The following is a 22,987-nucleotide window of genomic DNA, read 5'->3' on the forward strand; positions in this document are numbered from 1 at the left end:
GACGTTTAAGGGCCCGGAGATCACGAGCATCCAGTAGAGTTTTACGGCCTTGACCCTTACGCACAGCGATTGTTCCAGATTCTCTGAATCTTTTGATGATGTTATGCACGGTTGATGATGATAACTTAAAAGTCTTTGCTATTTTATGCTGGGTAACACCATTCTGGTATTGCTGCACTATCTTTCTGCGCAACAATGGAGGAATTGGTGATACTCTTATCATCTTGGCTTCTGAGAGACACTGACACTCTGAGAAGCTCTTTTTATACTCAATCATGTTGTCAATTGACCTAATTAGTGTTAACTGGTCTTCCAGCTGTTCATTATATGCTCAATTTCCTTTTTCCAGCCACTTATTGCTACTTGTCCCAACTTTTTTGGGATTTGTTGATACTGTGAAATTTTGAATCAACATATTTTTCCTTTAAAATTTTACATTTACTCAGATTAAACTTTTGATCTGTCATCTATGTTATATTATGAATAAAATATTGACATTTGCCATCTCCACATCATTGCATTCAGTTTTTATTCACAATTTGTTTAGTGTCCCGACTTTTTTGGAATCCGGTTTGTACATCAAGATGTACTTACATTAACTTACTTGGAATAGAAAACATGAAGCTCAGGTTAAAAGATGATACACCCTTTTACTCTCACCACCTTGCAGAAACACGACAAGCTCACCTCTTTCTAGATGAGTATAAATGAGAGAGGTTAAGTAGCATCAAAGCCAAGCAACTAGTCAAAGTGAAACTCTTACCTTCTGAGAATTTAGAGAGAAGATGTGCGTTTCCCACTTTCAGGTGAGAAAAACAGGATGCTGCAGCCACATCATTTATGCTCATACAGAATGTTTTCATAAAGTTACAGTTGAAAACTAAAAAAACAATGGATCAAAATTTGTTAAACTACCTGCAGGTTGATTTTTTTTTTCATCTAATTTTGATTCAGTGAACTCAAGCTGTAGTTTTCTAAGTGTTTCACCATTTGTCATTTATACATAGGTGCAATATTATTTTTTTATTCCACTACACATTTTTTGTCTTCATTTGAACTTTTAGAGCAAAAATAGTTTTGCCTTTCAAGTTTCAGCTAGTATAGTAGTACATTTTTATTGATAAATTTATATTATGTGCAGTTTGTATTAATATTGTTGGACAAAATACATTTCTTAGCTTAATGTTTATTGTCATAATTTGATCTTGTCTATTAAGATTTGTATCAAAACCAAAAATAGTAAGACATATTTAAATTATCTTATTACAAATTAATTTCCTGTCAGATATTTACTGCTCACAAATATAATTCTTTTAGTTAAAAACAGCAAATGATGTGAAGGGAAACGTGAATGTAACAGTCTGTGTGAATAAAAGTTGTGAAAGTGGTTGAGAGTGAAGCTTCGTGTGGTGGTTTTCCCTTTCGCACTTTGAAAGTGAAATGATCGACATTCCACTGATCAGTTTATTAGAATTGTGTTTCTGTGGGTTTGAAGAGAATGTGGACTTTTGTCTTAATATTTCAGCTTCTTTTTACTTTAGAGAAAAATGTTTTTGTTATCCACACTTACTGATTTTGTTTTTGCAAGCAAAAATAACAGATGACTAAATTTAATCTGTGGATTCAAAGTTAAATAATCAGACAAATAAAACTAGTCTAAATTATGGTTTAAAGTGCTACTCATCTAATTAGGAGCACAATACAAAAAAAAGTAGTTTATCAAGCTCAGCTGTTTATGTTTAGTGTTAATCTTGTTTCATTCTGTTGGTATCATTTACTCCATCTAAAGTTATCCAACATGGAAGCTGATTGTTTTGTTTCATCAGATTCATGTTTTGAGGTATAAAACCAATTTCTATCATGATCTGGTGTTATTGTCGAACCCAATGTGCAGACAGAATGCCAGGAACTCGAAGGATAAGGTAATAATTAAAATATTTATTAATAATCTAAAGGCTTGGGAGTGGTGACGCAGAGGTTAGAGAAGGTGGGCCTGTGATTGGAAGATCGCCAGTTCAACTCCTGGTACCGACATCATCAAAAATGTGGATGGGATAGGTGAAACACCCACAACTGCCTCCACCCTCCTTTACCCCACTCTGGACCCTTGAGCTAGGTCCTTAACCACCACTGTCTACTCCCTCGGATGCCCTAAATAGCAGCTCTCTGCTCCACACAGAGGGCTGTGGTAGCTCGGTGGTCTGTGATTGCGTGAAGAAGGACATCCAACGTAAAACAATTGACAAGTCTTTGTGTGAGTTAGTTCACTCTGGCGATCCCTGAAGAAGGGAGCAGCCGAAAGAAAAAAATTAAAATAAAGGCTGATGTGGCAGCAAAACTTAAACGTATCACAAGGAGACACCGAGGGAGAACAGAACATGACACCATACAGGACAATCCACCGACGGGGGAACAACAAGTAAACACAGAATATATAGAGATGCTAACAAGGAAATAATTACAAACACCTGGGGGAGGACAATGAGGGACAGGTGCAGCAGGAGCTGGCAACACGAGGGAAACAAAATGAGGAAGACTGAACAGATGACACAAGAAAAACACACAGATCCTCTCAATTTCACTGGAAATAGTTTAGTCTTTAGTACTCGAACATTAATCGTACAGAAGGATTTTATATTATTGTCTCCATGTAAATAAAACAAGCCATTATTTGAAGAAAAGTGTTTAATACAAGTACAGCATTTTATGATCTTTTTGTCCTTGTCTCTGTCAGGGCCACGAGATGACCAGCATTGGACTCCTCCTGGGTGTTTCTTCTGCCAAACTGGGCACCATGGACATGTCAATTACACGCCTGCTCAGCATACACATCCCTGCCCTTCTCCCACCCACCTCCACTGAGTTGGACGTGCCCCACAATGTTCAGGTGAGAGGCTATGAACATATTGGGTATTGTGTGAAGATAAATTTGAATAAATACCTGTAAAACACTTGTTTTCAGAATTTCTTTTAAAAAATTCAGCAATAAGTATTGAGTTATCGCACTGTTCATCTCCCAGGTTGCTGCTGTAATTGGTATCGGGCTGGTATATCAAGGAACCGGACACAGACACAATGCTGAAGTCTTGTTGTCTGAGATAGGTGTGTAAACTTTTACCGTGTCAAGACACTTCAAAACCTCAAATTACCTCTGAACAGGTTCATTTAAAAAAAAAAACTCAAATTAATTGTCACCTTATGAACTTTACACACATTCAACAATGAGGCTGTGCTAACTTCACTAACTTAAACAGAACTTTAACTTTATTTAGAGTTACCATATTTTTAAAGATTTAATTTTTCTTCATCACAATTTTTTGGTTTGTTTTTAATTGAAAACTGACAAATTTAAGTCATTTTATTATTTAGTACATGATAATAATAAAATGTAGGTTGCTGTAAATAAAACATATGTAAAGTACTGTCTGCAATATAAACTATTCTATAGTGAATTAAATAATAATGAAAATAAAAACAGGCAAAATCTTTAAAAATACTTCTTGTTCATCATGTATTAAATAGGTTAGCCTCTAAAATGAAGGTAGACTAGCCAACACTCAGACCAATGTATCTACTGTGTTTATTTGAAAACATTTGTTTTTCACTAAAAGTAGGTTATTTTTAAGCTCAGCTGGTTAAAATTGCAAGAAAAGTCATGAATCCTATGAATTGACATTTCATGTATTAATTTGATACTTTTTCTTTGTTTTTTTAGGTCGACCTCCTGGTCCAGAGATGGAGTACTGTACTGACAGAGAGTCCTATTCACTGGCTGCTGGACTTGCTCTAGGCATGGTCTGTCTTGGGGTAAGTCGATACCAGTGGTGGGCACAGTTCCGCTAATCTGCTAATAGTGGAACTAACTTTCAGTTTAGCGGATTAGCGTTTTGGCTAACTTTGAAAACCTTTATCGGGATTAGCTTCTGCTAAATTTGAATCCAGTAAATTCAAGTCCACTGTTTAAAAAAAAAAGACAATTCTTTGCACTAAAAGCATACATGAGAATGGTGAGTTACACAGAGCTATGCTATGCAGAGCTGAACAAAGTTAAGCACCACTCTTTGACATCATCACCCTCACAGTGCTTTTCCCACTCATGTCTACTGCAAACAGTCTGACTCATGATGTCAGTTTACAGCCAGTAACAGAGACTTTAACATAAATGCCAAACCAGAACAGGAAAATAACATGAAAAACCCATTTTAACACTCAAAAACATTGTAAATGGTCAGAAACATCATACACATAATTCCTACCCAGCATGCATAGCAACATTCACACTGTCTCTGGGACATGACACACATTTCAGAGTCAGAGTTTCTTTATTGTCATTCGCACCTCATGTGGTACATGTGGTGGAGCGAAATTATGTACACGGGGTCCCAGTTACATCCAACAATAAAATGTACAAGAAAAACAGTAATAACATCTAAGATATGAACTAAGAAAAACATCAACTAAATATACACTAAGTACTCATAACATAAAAACATTGAACATCAGCACAAACATGAACATGAGTCTGTGAGCAGATGTGCACGCATGTTGATGAACACATCAACATTGAAACAGATCAGCAGCAACATGAAACAGATCAGCAGCAACGTGATGTGATTTTTCACAGTGATTATCCTAGTTAGATATTCACACACCTTTACTTTAAAACAAACAGATTTATTACAGAGAGTGTATTGATGATGATGCACAGCAACTTTGTAGTTTGTTTATAAAAGTAGTTAACCTCAAAGAGGAGCATTAAAGTGGGTTAATTCATTTTAGTAAATGACATGAGGGAGACGTCCCAACACACACTGAATAGAGTTCTTCTCTGCCTCTTTGGTTCCGATGGTCCGGATTAATTTCTGAAAGCTCACCTCTGAAGGGGACATGGACGTTTTACTTGTGAATCACAAGTAAAGCTGTTCATAAATCACTTTGTGGATTTTTGAATTGTTTTGAGTTGTGTTCACTTACAGTGTTGTCACATTACAGACAGTCTTACAGTGTCAGCGACAGCAGTGCATGATAAAAGTTAGCGCGTTAGCAAAGCAATTTTTTTTAGTTTGCGACTTAGCAGTTAGCTAAGCTAACTTTTTGAGTAGCTGTGCCCACTACTGGTCAATACTTTCTCAGACAAATAGTTTAACATCATGGTTGTTGCTTGTGGATACATTGCAAGTTGAATTAATATCAACACTATTAATGGCGACACAATGGATCAGTGGTTAGCACTGTTGCCTCGCAGCAAGAAGGTCCTGGGTTCAATCCCTGGTTGGACCTGGGGTCTTTCTGTGTGGAGTTTGCATGTTCTCTCCGTGCTGTGTGGGTTTTCTCCGGGTACCCTGGTTCCCTCCCCCAGATCAAAAACAGGCATGTTAGGCTGCCTTCAGGCCCAGGCATTCATCCCATTGAGCTGTGATCTCAATGGGATTTGCCTGGTTAAATAAAGGTTAATAAATAATAACACTAAACAGAAATTCACAGATTTAGTATTTTATTTAATTAATTTTTACTGTGTTATGCATATATTAGATGTTTGTTTCTTCTTCCAGCATGGCAGCAACCTGATTGGGATGACTGACCTTAATGTGCCTGAGCAGTTGTATCAGTATATGGTCGGGGGCCATCGCAGAGCTCAAGCAGGTGCCAACCGGGAAAGACACAAGTCCCCCAGCTACCAAATCAAGGTAAACAGAAAAGTCCCTCTTTCTCTCTGTTTTTCCTCTCTCCTTCTGTAAATGCGTTTTTTAATTTGTTTATTTTATGTAACTTTAAAAATATATAATTTCCTTTTATTTTTAGTTCTTCATTTGTTGAGATTCACTTCCATGTTTACTGTGACCACTTGACTTGAATCAGACTTGTCCACAATGACATTGGTGTGAAAACTATAAAATTTGGGAACAATTCAGACATGCCACAGAATTTTTGAGATCTATTTGTAGTGGAATATGAAAACTATCTACAAAGTATCATCATGTCACACAAAAAGTTTCTCAAATTATTTAATGGTCTCCTGTTAAGACTGCTTGTAACTTTGGTCCATTAATGAACCTCATCAATTATTGTTTCAGGAGGGTGATACAATAAATGTGGATGTTACATGTCCAGGGGCCACGCTGGCCTTCGCCATGATCTACCTCAAGACCAACAACAGGTGAGAAAAGACAAGCAGCTCCTAAATGTATTCTTAAAAATAAAGTTCACACTCTTAAATATTCTAATATCAAAAAGTTTTTTTGTTGTTACTTACCTGGCGCTATACAAAGGGATATTCTGTGCAGTAGTAACTCAGTAAATCTGGGATGTTTCAGCTTTTCACCAGCCTTGAACACAGCATTACATTTGTGAATCTGTAATGGTAAGAAAGTCTCAAAGGTCATATTTATAGGCAAGCAGACCAATGCCCTTGTATGAAGCTAAATCATTCTAAAAGTAGTCACTCAAGCATACAACGAGATTTATATGTACTTAACTAGATTTGTATGTGTACTATAAGATCCACAAGCGTACCACAAGTTTTACAAATGTGTACCAGTACTACAAGATTAATAATACACACTGTATCAAATGTACACATTTCAATTTGCACAAGTAGAAATATTATTTGCATACACACACGCACATACACTTAAAATATATTTTCCAATATTTTCTTCCTCTGGTAAATCTACAGGAAAATAAACTTTTCTGGTAGTTTTTCCACCAGAAGTCAATGCTTATTTTGTGGATTGTACAGTTTAAATGACCATAAAAAATGGATAGGTTATCCTTATGCATGTAAAACAATAGGACAAATCCTATTTGTTAAAAAATAAAATAAAATCTGTACGTCTTTTTATAACTGTTTATTGTTATCGCTGTTGTGCATTGTTGTCATCATTCTTTGTTAAAATCAGGTCTCTCTTGTAAATGAGTCCTCGAGGCTCAATGGGATTTACCTGTCTAAATAAAGGTTGAATGAACTGTGTACAGGAAGCATGGTACATAATTATTCTTTACAAAATAAAAGTCAAACATTGTCAATGCTCACTTCTTTGTAAGAAAAAAAAAAAGACAATACAGCAGTTTCAAATGACTAATGCAAAGCCAAGATTCAGATGCATACAAAGCCAAGTTTCCTAAACATGGCTCATGTTTGCTGAATTCTGTGAACATCAGAGCATCATAACCTGCTCCACAGAAAAACAAGACTCCTCCACCTCCCAGCTGTATATTGGTCAAGAGGTTCCTAATTTCCTCAAGGCTCATCTGGTGTTTTTTCCTTCTTGGTGGAGAAGGTGTTGAGGGAAGGCATTAACACTCCCTTTCCTCATCCTGTTTCTATCTATTAGGTCGATTTCTGATTGGCTGAAACCTCCAGACACTTGGTTTCTGCTGGACTTCATTAAGCCAGAGTTTCTGCTGCTGAGGGTTAGTGTGACGCAAGCTGTGCGTTTCTGTGACATGATTCTTTTCCCACCTTTCCCTAATCTTGTATACTTGTGTCTCCCCTTTATGCCTCACTACCAGACTCTTGCACGTTGTATTATCATGTGGGATGAAATCCTCCCTAACACTGAGTGGGTCAAGAGTAACATACCCCAGGTGAGAAAATACACAGAGACACAGCATAACTGAGTGTTCACATACAGATTAGTTACATTTGTAAAGTTATTCTGTTCCAAATGTTGTTTTCACAAATTAGTCATAAAACCAGTTGTACTAAAAAACTTAACTTGTTTTTGCTTCTTTTTTTTTCCCCCTTTTTAGATCATGAGGGGGAATTTTGACACTTCAGAAGACATTAATATGGAAACAATGGCGTGAGTATTTAACACAGAAGATACAAGTGATGTGTAAATGTCTTAGGTCATTCTCTCATTTCTGTATATGTTGCTTCCAAGGAACTAAACTTCTGTCATTTTTAAAATGATCTTGATTAGTAGTTTCCTAGACTTTCTGAAAGTCTTCCAATGGTTTTCTTTGGCTATTAGCATATTTTCAATACTTAACTTTCAGCACCAGGTCATTAGGAAGTTTCTTTATTAAACCTCTAAACTCTGACATAAGAATCATTAAGGCATAAAAAGGTTTTTAAACTAAAGCAAACAGCCTGTGCTTTGTCAACACGTATTGGACAAACTACTAAAGAATCTCCTGATGCATACTAAAGAATCAATTTATAATTGCATCTTTCTGCACTTTCTGCCAGTCCAGGCAGATGACTGAACATCCTGAGCCCAGTTCTGCTGAAGGTTTCTTCCTGGTGTTGTAAATTAGCACTATATAAATGAACTGAATGTAACTTCTTAGCAGCAGCAACAATCATGATACAGTTAATGTTTTTAGGTGAAGATAGAAAAACACAAAAAATAAAAATACACAATTTGACAGACCTTTTATAATACCAACAAGGCTATTCGCACCTCTCGGGTTTGTTTGGTCTTTGCTTGATATTTTCTCCCCATTTCTTAAAGACGTGATTTTCAGATACTGATCGTCCTCTAAAATATATATATATTGGCCTGAAAGAGCTTATTTTACTATCCATTTGTCCACTTTCCACATTAACTAACCACATTGCAGAAATGCTGTCAGTTGGATACCATGTCTAAAGAGTAGATGAGTAAAAATGCAGCCAGAAGTAATTAAAAAAAAAGTTTGAAAGACATTTAGAAATTCCAGAGAACTGTTTGTAAAGACCGCTTAAAAATAATATAGGACACTTTGAATGCAAAATATAAATAAAACAAATGTGAATTAGAACCTTTCATCTCTCTGACTGATTGTAAAATTTTGTTTGTCACAGCCAAGCCCAGGACTACATTACAGCTGGAGCCTGTATGGCATTAGGTTTACGCTTTGCCGGCTCTGCCAATTCCGACGCCTTTGACTGCCTCTATGAGTTTGCCAGAAACTTTATGAAGATGATGTCTTTTGCTGGTACAGCTACTGTTGGTGCAGTGCGTGAATTTATTTAATTATTTTATGTTCAGTCACTGGTTTCTGAAATTTTCCACAATTTGAACTTTTAATGCTGTATTTCCTCCGTTTCTCTCACATGTGCTGGTCCCACCAGCAGATGGGTTATTACAACCTGCAAACAGGTCTGTCGATGATCCTGCTGGCTATGTCCATGGTCATGGCTGGCACTGGGAATCTGAAGGTTCTTCAGCTCTGTCGCTTCTTTCACAAGAGAACTGGCGGTGAGATGAACTATGGCTTTCACATGGCTCATCACATGGCCCTGGGGCTGCTCTTTCTGGGAGGTGGCAGGTTAGAAAACACACACAGACACACACATACAGTTGTACAGGTTGTTTGCCTGGCATCAGTTTAAATATTATAATATTGAAGTCAAAGCACAGAAAACAAAGCTGTCAATCATCAAAACTTAAATAGAAATAAAACACTTTTTCCTCCCACTTGGACAGGTTGTCAGACCAGGAAGACAAAAATTACCTAACCAGGAAAATCCTAATATTTTGTAGTACATAAATGTGTACGGATTAGAACAGCGCAAATGTTGTTTGCATAAAAACATTATTAAACCAATTAATAATTTGTACTTTATTCTTAAATCCTTTTAGGATTGTATTAATTACACATTTGAAATGTCTGCTACATAAAACAGATTGGCTGAAACCTGTAATAAATTGAGGTTTAATTTACAAATACCTTACTTAATTTTCTCAGTTCGCTAAACAGTTTAGTTCCTCCTGTTGGTTAATATCAGGTCTCTCTTGTAAATGAGTCCTCGAGGCTCAATGGGATTTACCTGTATAAATAAAGGTTGATTGAATATGACCGAGTAATAGGGCCACACTAAGAAAAAAAAAACATTACAAGAATAAAGTCATAGTAATACAAGAATAAAGTCATATGGCAGTAAAGTCATAATATTATGAGAATAAAGTCGTAATATAACAAAAATAAAGTCAATATTACAAGCATAAAGTCATAATATTACAAGAATAAAGTCATAATATTATGAGAATAAACTCACAATATGTCTTGGGTTGGCTTGCACCTGCTGCACAGTCTCCAATGTGACTCTATGTTTATAAAGTAGTCAGCGATCACTTTTGGGTCACTCTTTGTGAAATATGCCTCCATCCACATTATATCACAACTAAATCCGTCAATGCAGCCATTAATTGCAATGCCATACATCTTCAGTTTATCATAAGAATCCACAGTGAAGCAACATTGTGTTGGGCCCCCTGATATTGTACTGCCAACGTCAACATTCATCATTTTACCGTAGATGTAAGACCGATTTTTCATGTCGAAGTTCTGATAATATCACAACTTTATTCTGGTAATATTACAAGCTTATTCTCGTAATATTATGACTTTATTCTCGTATTGTTTCTACTTTATTCTCATAATATTTCTACTTTATTCTCATAAATCACAACTTTATTCTTGTAATATTTCGACATTATTCTTGTACAACTTTATTCTTATAATATTACAACTTTATTCTCAAAATACTACTATATTCTCGTACAACTTTATTCTCGTAGTGTTACGACTTTGTCATACGACTTTGTCATACTACTTTATTTTCGTAGTATTTCTACTTTATTCTCGTAATATTACAACTTTATTCTCGTCATACTATGACTTCTTGTAATACTACGACTTTATTCTCATAATATTTCAACATTATTCTAGTAATATTTCAACTTTATTTTCATAATATTTCAACATTATTTTTGTACGACTTTATTCTCATATTACGACTTTATTCTCGTACAACTTTATTCTCGTAATACTACTACTTCTCGTAGTATTACAACTTTATTCTCGTAATACTACGACTTTATTCTCGTAATATTATGACTTTATTGTCATACAACTTTATTCTCGTAATATTTCTTCTTTATTCTCGTAGTATTACAACTTTATTCTCGTAATACTACGACTTTATTCTCATAATATTATGACTTTATTGTCGTACGACTTTATTTTCGTAATATTACTTCTTTATTCTCATAATATTATGACTTTATTCTCGTAATATTTCGACATTATTCTTGTATGACTTTATTCTCGTAATACTACTACTTTATTCTCGTACAACTTTATTCTCGTAGTATTTTGACTTTATTCTCGTAATGTTATTACTTTATTGTCGTACGAATTTATTCTCATAATATTTCTATTTTATTCACGTAATGCTACTACTTTAGTCTCGTAATATTATGACTTTATTCTCGTAATATTATGACTTTTTTGTCGTACGACTTTATTCTCGTACAACTTTATTCTCGTAGTATTACGACTTTATTCTTATTATACTATAACTTTATTTTTGTAATATTACAACTTTATTCTTGTAATGCTACGATGTTATTCTCGTAATATTACGATTTTATTCTCATAATACTATTTATTCTTTTAATATTAGGACTTTTATTCTTGTAATACTACGACTATATTCTCGTACTATTATGACTTTATTTTCGTACAACTTTATTCTCGTAAATTACGACTTTGTTCTCGTAATACTACGACTTTATTCTCGTAATATTATGACTTTATTGTCATAATTTCATGACTTTTTTCCTCGTAATGCTTTTTTTTTTTTTTTTTTTAAGCGTAAATTTTTTATTTTTCTTAGCGTGGCCCAATACTCTGTCGTAGGTTATGGCTGCTTTGATTTTATATACCAGCGTTGTTGTTGTTCTTGTTGTTATTGTGGTTGTGGTTGTGGTTGTGGTTGTTTGTTTGTTTTCAGGTTTATTACACTATTTCTTTTGTCTTTATGCGTACATGCAACCCCAGACTCTTCTTTTTTTCTTTTCTGCAACGCATGAAGTATTTCTGTTTTTCCTGCATAGTTAAGGGATGAAGCCTTAAATAGAAATAAGTGAATGTTTTCAGTTCTCTAGAGCATCTGGGTACTGTAAATAATAAAAAATAAAAAAAAATTTTTTTATCCCCTTTTGTTTTTTTGTTGCATTTGTTTCAATTTTCAACTTTCCCACATTTGGTATTCTGATGAGGTTTTATCTGCCAGCATAAAATGGTGAAGCTGTCTCAAAATAAAATACCCTGATGCCCAGGCAACGACAACAATACTCGGAAACCCTGAAGGTTGTAACTAGTTTCAGTCCTTCATTTTTTGGATGTACTGACAGGATGATTATTATTTTAAAACTTCTGCAGTCATATTTAAGGTATCATTGAGCTGAACACCGTGGACTCAGCTGTTCCAGGGAATTTATCTAATCTAATCCAACTTTATTGGAGATTACTGTGTTTTTGAATGATCAGTTTCAGCTCATACTCTCGCAAGGGTAGTGACTGCAGAACAAACACACATAAGCCTGCTATGATTGTTGCGTTGGCATGTTGAAGGACATTTGTACACAGACACACCCACACACCCAAACCAGGTGACCTCAGCCTATTTTCAAAAGTAAACAGCAGCTTCCACTCCCTCATTAGATATTGACCTTTTGATTATTTTCAGCTCCCTTTTTATTTTCGACTCTACATACAAAGGCCCACACAGATGAAGCGACTGCAGGTCTGAATGTCATACACAGTGTTTTATTGTGAGTTGTTTATTGTTCATTTACAGAGGTTATCAGTCATTTTGCAAAGCAAATTCCTGTCATGTCAACTCATTTTTTACTCCCACTCTGCTTGTCCAACATTCAGTTTCTCACTTGTTTGCATTAAAATTTCCTATTCAGATTGGCTTTTTACACATTTCACTGTTTACACTGCACAGCTGTCATTCTTCTTTTCCTCATTCATGTTTTGATGTCCTTATGTTCCATCTCCCACACCTCCTCCCTCTTATTTCTGTTTGCTCAGTTGATTTCTTTTGCTTTTTATTCAGTATTTTGGAAGGAAGCTAAAGAGAAGGCTGATAATTTTTTGTCCAAATCCACACGTGTTCTCCAGTCTAGCAGCTGCCACTGCAAGTGTTTGGTTCATAATAACATTTCCCCTTCAGCTGCGGTAAACACAACCTAGTTTGGTAAGATTTCTCTGAAATAGTTTTTAATGTAGGATGTGCTCAGTTTTACAGTTGATTAAAAAAAAGAGGAAAATGTTTTTAAGTTTTGCTGCACAGAATGAAAGTTATTTTTTTTCTGCAGAAATTTAAATAATCAAACAGCAAAGTATACAAATAAATAAAGTGTTTGAGCAAACAGCGGTGTTAAGAAAGTACAAAAAATAGAAAATCACCATCATGGTCAAATGTTTTGAAATGTTTTCTCTTTAGTATTCATTTTAAACAACTAAAAACGCTGTTTTTAATTTTTATGTTATTGCGTTACAAACACAAAGATAGTAGGAACTGAATCTTCAAACTGAATTGGTCAGTCACACAGTGAAGCTAGTTATAATATTAATGTTGGTGAAATAGTGAAGTGCTCTTCAATACACTAGAACACAACACGAGTTGTCATTAAATGAAGAAAAAAACACTCTTTACCTAATCTGACTTATTAGGCGTTCTGATATTTAACCAAAGCCTGAGTAGCTTTGATTCTGATAATGATTTCATTAGTCAGACTTGTACTCAGCTGTTTAAAAACATTTGCTTTATCATTCATTGTTTCAGTTTTATTGTGAGATCTTGTTTATTCAATAAACTGCAGGTGGTTACTTTTTGGATTATGTTTAAACGCTGCAGTAGTCCATGACTATTAATTTTTTTTTTATCTCTTCTGTTCCCATTTTTTACTACATGGGTAATAAATATCTTTTTTTTTTTAATTCTTGAAACCCCTGAGATAAAAAAAAAGTGTATCTGCTTATGAGCACACATTTTTAGTATTTAATATTTGTGTTTATCAGGTACACTCTCAGCACTTCCAATTCTGCCATTGCTGCTTTGCTCTGTGCCCTGTATCCTCACTTCCCTGCTCACAGCACTGACAATCGGTAAGATAAACACCAGCACAAACTCTGCCATACAAGGTCTGATTTAATAATTACACAAAAGACAGATATGTTCAAGAAATTAAAGGAAACTTGGCATGTTAATGTATTAAGTTGTGCATATGATATTCATTGTTGTAAATACACCTTCCCTTAAAACAAGGTTAGGTCATAGTCCACCTCATCTTTGGTTGAAAAGTTTGATTTGACTGTCAGCAGTGATATTTATTACTTTATTTTAATTGTTTAATTGCTTAAAAATTCTAAATATGTCATGGGTTCGGAAAATCAACAACATGGTTCTATATTGTAACAGTGTTCTGGATATTTCTGTATACTTCCTGTGTTGTTTTAATGAGAACTGGGATGATAATGTTGTTTCAGCTATCACTTGCAGGCCCTGCGGCACCTGGCTGTGCTGGCTGCAGAGCCACGGCTTCTGGTTCCTGTGGATGTGGACTCTCTTAAGCCTTGCTATGCCCTCTTAGAGGTCACCTATAAGGTTTGTTCACATGACAGATGTAGAAAAACATAAATAAAATTTAAATTTACCATTTTTGTAAGAAATGCATATTTCTCACCTATTTGCATATCAGCGTCTTTCATAAAGATTATTTACAATCTGTTAATGCTCAAATTATGTGGTGCAGATGGCTCTTCTTTACCCCCACACTGATGACAGTTACCATGTATCCATTTTTGGTTTACTACAGTCCATTACCTGGTGGCCATCTTGAGTTGGGTTGACTCCAATAGTTAATCAGTTGTAGAAGTACATATAATTACATTTCTGAAAGTTTCATAAATATCCATCCAGAGTGAGGATATTTTGCTAACAGAAAGACATGAGCATGCACAGACAATTTACCTTATTTAGGATTTTACAATTCTCCTCTACTGCAAAATTCTAACTAATGTAAATAATAATATTTAATGCTTCTGGATTTATGATTTTTTTTTTGTACACACACATTGATTTCTACATACTATTTTGAACTGAGTAATGATTACAGAAGAGAACAGGAAGTACAAACTAAATGAAACTCAAGGGATTTTTTTTTTTAGGTTTCTATTAAGAAGGACAACTTTTGTCTCATTTCTTCAAAATAATGACGACCTCACTTGTCTTAATTTAAAAAATGAGGAACTGAAATTCTACTAAATCAAATACTGTATTATCACTTTTAAGGGAATTGTTTAAAAATGATTTCCAGGGTTCTCACACTGCAAGTATTTTAAAAAAATGATATTACGTTGATTAGTTCATTGTCTCTTTGTGATCATTACAGAGACTTGGACACATGATCTAAAAAGTAAACTTCTAACAGAATGTGGGGGAAAACAACCATTTTTTTCATAGTCTGTAAAATGCGTATACATTTGTTTTTGTTTTTTCTTTATGCATTTGGTTATCTACCAAACTCTTTTGTTTAAAGTAATATATATTTGAGGAATGTTTAAGTTTTGAGAGATCATTTAATCTGTAATAAATGCTAAATATTTTAAATACCCGTACAGATAGACAAAGTACAGAAGTGCAAAATTTGTAGGCTTTACTTGTTTTTATAAATTCTAATTACGTATTATATTGATAAACAGTGTATCAATAATAAACATTTTTTAGCCCAATAGGGTTTCATTATTCTATCACTTCATTGCATGTGCATCCATTTGTTTGGCGTAATGCATTTCTTTCAGCTGTAAACACTTAAATAAATAAATTAAGGTGCTTGTTATTTCAGTGCTTCCACAGTTGGATAGTTGATGGTTGAAGACAGAAGTTGCTGTTGGTGTTAGCACCACCATTGATGGCGCACTTCACTTTAAATTATTTCTCTGCAGACAACTGAGCTCGAGCCTGTAAACATCAGCAGCCATTACCTCACTCTTGTGTGTGAGAGAAATGCACAAACTAGTTATAAATGATTTAAAGTCTTCACCCAAACAAACCTTTAGATTTGTGATGGCCGACATATTAATAACTATTGAATGTTTCTCTAAAAAATAACGTTTGTTTGTTTTTTAAATTAATGTTAATGTGTTTAATTGATGTGATTACAGAATTTTAAGCCAAATACGCATTTAAACATTACGTTATCTTTTTTTTTTTTTTTCCCCAATGCTTGACATGTAAATACAGCATTCAGACTATTGCTCAGATCAACCCTTCATTGATTATCAGTACTCTTTTAATTGTGGGGTCCTTACAGATCTTGTAGTTTTTTTCAGTTAAACTGTGCATTTGTTGATAAATTGTATATGCTCCAGTGATAAAGGTTCTTTGTATTTCAGGAGACTAGGTGGTATAAAGAGACAACAGTTGAACTGATGGCTCCCACTCTCCTTCCTGAGCTCCATCTTCTTAAACAGGTAGAGCCGAAGAACAGTTAGCAGTTTCCATAAGAGCCTAATCTATTCATTGTGGTACACGAGGCTAACCGAGAGTAAAAGAAAAGTAAATCTTGAAACATTCTAAACATGCTCAGTTTCTACATTTTTATTTATTTATTATTAATTGTAGGTGAAAGTGAAGGGGCCACGTTACTGGGAGCTGTCTTTGGATCTCAGCAAAGAAACGCAGCATCTGAAGTAAGTAGTCAGGAAGTGTACAATGAAATAGATTTAAATGTTATGCAAGTGTTACAATTGAGAAGTACATGCATTTAATCTGTTAAATTGCATTGCTGCTGTTTGCCATTTTTCCTTTTACAATGAAGTGAGGCAATGAAACAGATGAAGCTCTAAAATGTTGATCATTATACCTATTGAAGGTCCATCCTGTCCAGAGATGGTGTGTTGTATGTAAAGTTACGGGCTGGTCAGCTGCCCTACAAAGACGACCCTCAGGGTTGGAAGAGTCTGCTGACCGCATTCATCAACCACAGAAACTCTGGAGTCACCGCTTTCAAGGTAAAGATGGTTAAGATTTTACATCTGCCAAAAAAAAAAAAAAAAAAATTCTAATAATATTAATTTTTTTTGTTTTTGTTTTTTCAAATTAAGTGATTTTTTTTGATAGTTGCAGATTACATTTATTAAAAAATTGTCCACTAAATTGTTACCAAAATTGTATAAATCACTCTTGACAGCATCAGATGCTCACCTATGTTAATATTTTTTTCTTCTCAGAACATTTCGTGTTGCAAACTTTATTGTAGTTATTGTAAAAATATGCCCACTTTGTTAATCCAACCAAAATGTTCAGTATATTCATGCAAGCTAAAAAGTTTTATTTCACTTTGGTTTTAAAACTTCTATGGCCAGATTTGAAAACAGACCATCACACGAGTGAAGGTGTGTAGAACTGAACCGGCCCCCACCCTAGTAAATGGTTTTGCCCACCCTGGCAGGTTGTTGCTGCATGTTCTGCAGGCAGCTCTATGGTTGACACACTATTACTGCTTTCCTGGTGACCTCAGTATATTGTCAGTACACCTGCAGGACCTGGAGGGGTGAAAATAGTTGAATCTGCTTATTCTCAGTGCCTTTCCTGAATCTGTTTATTTTTCCTCTACCTTTTGTTCTGTCTTTAGACACTTAATCCTTTCTATAAACGATTTATTTCTCGCACCGTTTAGACAATTTTGTTTTTATACATTTATATGTGTTGATTAATCAGGGTTTTTTTTTCTGCAGCCTGAAGCCATCTCTAATTTCACCTCTGAACCTGCACTCATCTCCTTTGCCGAGTTCTTTTGTAAGACCCCTGAAGCAATGAAAGACGTGAGTTTTGAACTGCATTCAGTTTCCAATTTGTTGCCCAGATGACCCCACACCTAGCATACGTCCTTCACTACCTCCTCCTTTTCTTCCAGGATGTAAAGCGTTTTACTTATTTCTACTTTAGAATTTAACAAAAATGATGTCTATATTCAGGAAAATTAGGGATTTCATGGAATGTTAGTCAGAGATACTCAGGAAAAAGTAGTGGGGCGTAAAAATGTCTTTGGCTTACATGTATAGAGTGTGTGTGTTTGAGGCTGGCGAGGCCGCATGCACCCACAGAAGTATAAAAGTTTAAATATTCAGACAGGTTGGAGTGGAGGACAGCTACCCATCACAGATTGTGTCAATCTAATGTTTTGAAATGTGTTAATTAGGAAAAAGCAAAACGGTGTCCAGCGGAGTGCTGTTTTTAATAAATTTTAAAAAAGGAAATATGTTCATACAGGCAATAACAATTTTTTTAAACTGTGTTCTCCTGTGTTGTGTTTTGACAGAGAAAGGACACGTTTGTGTTGTTCTCAGCAATGCTGTATGAATGTGTGATGCAAGAGTGTTCAGAGATGCTGCCAACATATATCGCTATTGAGCAGGTAACACCCCAACACACACACACACACTGAGCTGGTCAGGTACAGCTAATTATTGTTTTACCAATAAACACGTCTTTTTTTCTTCTTTTTTCTTTTTTTCCCCTTTTTTTCAAGAAAAAAAAAAAGAAAAAGGGGGAGAATAAAAAACATCATTTTATTGTAATACTGTTTTTGTAGACCAGTCACATTGACAAGGATCAATAATGAAAATGTTCCAGTAAATAAATTGGATTAAACAAAATGCCTGGTCCAAAAAAATAAGGTCTCATAATAAAAGGTAGTTCTAGCATCACACAATTTGTAGAGAACAAGATTTATTTATTTGGTATTTATATAGGAACACATTATGTAAGTTACATACTATGGGTGTTTTTGTTTTGGTCATTTCTGCTGGTTCACTACTTTATTTAAAAAGCTATCTTAATGCATTGCAGAATTTATCTTTACCAAGTTGTTTCTTTACAGTAATGTAAACTACATCTATTGCAAATATGTAAAAACAATACAGGATCATCTTCCAATGTTATCTGCTGTAAGAGCTTTGAACTGTCTGTCTGGATGTTTGGGTAGCAGAGGCAACAGGTTCAGGAGGAAAACCCAGGCATCTCGCTCTCCAGCTCCTCCTTGAGAATTAAACACATTCTAAAGCCAGAGAAGGATATATAATCCCTCCAGCTATTTCTGCTTTCCTCTGGATCTCCTCCTGGTGGGACATGCCTGAAAAATGTCCAGAAGGAGACACCCAGGAGGCATTCGAATCAGATGCCCACACTACCTCAGCTGACTCTTTTTGCAAACGAGCTGCTGCTCTATTCTGAGCGCTCTGCAAACAAGTTTCTCGCCTCTTCTCTCAGGCTGAGTGAAGCTCATTTCAACTGTTTGTATTTGATATCTTGTTCTTTTGGTCATGATCCATGCCTCATGACAAGGGTTGCACAATATGTCAAACATCTATTGCCACAATAATAACAAAGTGTGCAATATCAAGATCACAAAGTATCACAATAAATTGCAAAGTTTAAAATTGCAGTAATTTGCCTATTTAATTTGCTCCAACTGCCCATATGCTGATGATATATTTGGCAACAGATCTCCACTAATCTAAAAGCCCACTGCTGATTTAGAAAAAAAAAAAACATAATTGAGATGCTAAAGCAACACCAAAGTTTTGTGATAACAGTAGAAACATAGGACTGAGGAAAATTTTGATTTCATTGCGACTGATGTCATGGCAATATAAATGCCCACTGCAACATAAACAGACCAGTGAAAGGGGAACTTTGCATTTTGGCCCAGTTCCTTCTTTTTCACAACAGATCAGAGCATTCCCTTCATTACTGTGGAGGAAACCCCAGTCTGTCTAATCTCCCACTCCATCCTGCTTTATGATCAAGACTCATATGCCTAAACTCCTCCACTTGAGGAAATTCTAATACATCTGACGGTCTAAGTAGCAGGCAAAGAACATGCATTTTGACCCGTGGTTTCATCTTCTTTTATTCTTTTCAGGCAGTTAGTGCCTTGCAACGGGGTGACCTGCAGCAGACATTCCCTTTGTGGCAGCTACGTCTGGTGGTGGAACTGTGGGACAGCAGGATGCTGCGAGGTCCTGCAAACAGCCATGACACACTGCTCACCTCGGAGTTTCTTCCTGTAATGAAGAACGCTGTGGATGTAGCATTGGACAGTTGGCTCAAAGGTGAGGGGGGTGAAGGGAAAGAGAGTTAATGTGGTGGTTGTTTGATCTTATTGTTAATCCTTTGAATGTCTAGAGTTATCTTGTCCATTCTTCTTGCTATAAAATACGTTCCGTCTAATCTTTCTGAGACTTTCCAGCCATGATATCTTTTAACCTATAACCAATATCATGTTTTAACAAGGTCAAAAGTTGTTTTTAAAGTAACAGTTTCAGTAGATGCTTATTTTGTCATTTGTCAAAACTATTTTGCATCTTTACCCGTTTACTGCGAAGGTGATGATCGAGCAGCACGAACTCTAAATTGGTACGTACTGTACAAACTTTTACAACAGGATGTCTGAGAAGCGTTTACAGCTGGTATTATCCCCACTGAAAGGCTGTCTGGTGACTTACATGGGGACAGAATCAACAGGATGTCATGTGCCAGTGTCAGCTGAGAAAAAGCAAATGTTGTGCAGATTGTTCCAAAGAAACAACAACTCGTGTTTTCGTGACAAGCCTAGTATGGAAACTGAATGGGTATTTCAGTCCAACGTATTGGTCTAAAATCATTTTACCTTGAAATTTTTACTTTGACAACATTACCTGCAACTTTCAGGAGTGGCAGTGTCACAGGCTGGATGTGTTTCAGCTTGTTTTAATGTGCAGGGTGTAGCACATTGATGTCATAGTTTAGAGGTTAGACACAAACACACATTCCACAGCTGAACGAGCACGCATGAACACACTCTTTCAAAAAAAAAAAAAAAAGGCACACTCCAGCGACCGTGGGAAACAGGTGAGGTAGTTGGACAAGATTTTGATCATAGAATCATGTTGAGCTTGCTTTCATTTTGTTGTTACTTGATGCTTCTTGGTTCTGGGAGATGGCTGGAAGGGAAACGCTCAACTAACTCGACCTCAAGCATCAGGAATGTTCACTGGAACTCATGAATAAAACGTGTGATGATATGTTAATTTTAGTTCTCCTCTTTGGTGCTTTTCTCAGAAGTCAGTGCTTTAGGGGTTTTTTTATATTAAAGACACACATATGTCCCTGAAAGTGACACACATTCTCCGAAGATAATTACATTCTTAGAATTGTACCCATATGGTCTGGATTATGAACAAATATCAGGTGGCTTGCAGTGACGAGAGGTTTTTTTTTTTTTGTTATTGAATTTAAAGGAGTCATCCACATTATATAAATGCTATTATGTGTAAAACACATGCCAAATAGGACAGCCCCTACTAAAAACGACCTTGCTGTTAAATTCTTGTTTTAGCTTGATGAAAGCCATCTGTTTATGAGAATATCTGTCTGACATTCCACTCCCTACACTTCTTAAATGGTTTCGTTTAGGCTAACAATCCAAGATGAGCCTTCAAATTAGGTGCAGAAACTAAATCAACTGAAAATGCAGCTTTTAGTTGTTAGAAAGTAAATGACTTGAGATTATACCAATTAAAGAATAGTGCAAATTTAAAAAACAAAAGCTAAGCTTCATGGTGGTGGCGATGGTTGCAAAGCTGAATTCCAGTGTTAAGAAATGTTGAGCTAAACAAATTCCTTCTGAGAATCTACACACCTTAATAGAATAATGATCAGGTATTTAGCATGCAAATGTCATCCTGCTCCTCAGTCAGCTGTCACGAAATTTCCAAACTGAAACTCTTAACCTACTTCAAACTCAGTGTCATAAACATTGCAACCGTACCTTCAAAAAACCTACCTGCTGCAAAATAATCTACCACCCTCATTAAATTACTAACAGATTACACCCAGTAAAACCATCCTTGGACAAAGAAACATATAATTTTTACTTTATAGGTCCTGCAGTTTAATGCATTGATTTTGAAATTTTCTATCAGCTCTAGTTTTGTATATATTATTTCAGCTAGTAACAAGGAATCAAACATCTAAAGCTAATTAGTTCAAGACCAAACAAAGTGCTGGTCAAAGAGACACGGCGGTCATTGAGATGTTTAATAACCTGTAAATAGCATGCAATGGTAAACAAAAGGCACCCTTCATCTTTGTGTGTGTTTTATTGTCTAGAAAACAGCTTGGTGGTGAGATCCTACATGAAAAACGAGGTTCCACCTAAAGACAGCCGCCTGATGATGCTGGCCTGCTTCCTGGTGTACCGCTCCATCCCCTGCCTCAAACACAAACACACACAGCTGGAGGGTGAGATAAACAGATGCCACATTGATTGTTGTTAGTGCTTGTAGGTCTATCTACTGTATGTTTATATTTGACATAATGTTGGGGCAGTTTTGTAGTATCATCCTGTAGCTGCTGAAATATTTTTTATGAAGAATGCATCTAATGCAGCTACTATAGGCTGATTGTTTAAAACTCTAAAACAAAACGTGTACATTTGTATTTCATTTTTAATTGGTTAGCATGCTAAAAGTGCTAAAAGTTCTGTTATAGTGGAACAACTAACAGTGACTGTTCTGTCTTGTTTCCCTGCAGGCTGCAGCTCATTTGGGGATGTATTGTTGCTTAGCAACCAGCTGGGCATCCCTCTGAGAGACCTACTGAGACTGGTACCAGTTTTGTTGAGTTCTGTGTCAGAGTCTCCATCACTGCTGGGCTTTCCTCTTCAAGCATTTTCATCCTGACGTCCAGAACCAGTGGTTGGGCAGATAGACTCGGAGGTGCAGTGCTGCTATCACCAGTAGGACACATTTTAACTGAATTATCTGCAGACATGCCGAGCACCTCTGACAAAATGTGACTATCAGACACAAATCCAGCTGCCTGTTGTCTGGAGAAAAAAGTTTGTTAGATTTCTTTGTAAATTACTTTTATATTTAGCTTTTTTTTTTTTTAACAGAATAAAACAGTTTTATTTGCTGTAATCATGCAGTATATGTGCCGTTTTTTTCTACTACAGTCACTGTGGGACTTTTGGATGAGTTGCACAAATACTCACCAGGAGCAACTTTTCTTCACACATCTGAACTATCCAGAACAAAATAAGTTGTTGCAGTAAGAACACAAAGACTAAGGCACAATAAAAGAGAAAAGGTGTCTACAAACTTGACAAATACTGTGGTTCATTTGGATATGTCTTTTTTTATTGTGCTG

The 22,987-nt window shown here is 35.7% G+C and overlaps 1 protein-coding gene across 1 annotated transcript in view; it reads left to right on the forward strand.

Annotated features, from left to right (window-relative positions):
- The window catches only part of anapc1 (anaphase promoting complex subunit 1), a 56,821-nt gene extending 34,091 nt beyond the window's left edge, over positions 1-22,730 (forward strand). The window contains exons 22-42 of the mRNA XM_037697906.1: positions 1,895-1,922; positions 2,735-2,887; positions 3,021-3,102; positions 3,716-3,807; positions 5,553-5,687; positions 6,075-6,157; positions 7,335-7,413; positions 7,513-7,587; positions 7,753-7,805; positions 8,792-8,945; positions 9,062-9,258; positions 13,810-13,896; positions 14,278-14,395; positions 16,186-16,263; positions 16,415-16,482; positions 16,665-16,803; positions 17,530-17,616; positions 18,114-18,209; positions 19,719-19,908; positions 21,947-22,078; positions 22,370-22,730. Coding sequence (XP_037553834.1) covers positions 1,895-1,922; positions 2,735-2,887; positions 3,021-3,102; positions 3,716-3,807; positions 5,553-5,687; positions 6,075-6,157; positions 7,335-7,413; positions 7,513-7,587; positions 7,753-7,805; positions 8,792-8,945; positions 9,062-9,258; positions 13,810-13,896; positions 14,278-14,395; positions 16,186-16,263; positions 16,415-16,482; positions 16,665-16,803; positions 17,530-17,616; positions 18,114-18,209; positions 19,719-19,908; positions 21,947-22,078; positions 22,370-22,518 — 2,275 coding nt within the window. The 3' untranslated portion in view covers positions 22,519-22,730. The remainder of the gene's footprint in view (positions 1-1,894; positions 1,923-2,734; positions 2,888-3,020; positions 3,103-3,715; positions 3,808-5,552; positions 5,688-6,074; positions 6,158-7,334; positions 7,414-7,512; positions 7,588-7,752; positions 7,806-8,791; positions 8,946-9,061; positions 9,259-13,809; positions 13,897-14,277; positions 14,396-16,185; positions 16,264-16,414; positions 16,483-16,664; positions 16,804-17,529; positions 17,617-18,113; positions 18,210-19,718; positions 19,909-21,946; positions 22,079-22,369) is intronic.
- Positions 22,731-22,987: the final 257 nt, after the last annotated feature.

The sequence above is a fragment of the Nematolebias whitei genome, chromosome 1 (genome assembly GCF_014905685.2).
Source record: "Nematolebias whitei isolate Nwh7 chromosome 1, NemWhi1, whole genome shotgun sequence".
In the NCBI taxonomy this organism is placed as follows: domain Eukaryota; kingdom Metazoa; phylum Chordata; class Actinopteri; order Cyprinodontiformes; family Rivulidae; genus Nematolebias; species Nematolebias whitei.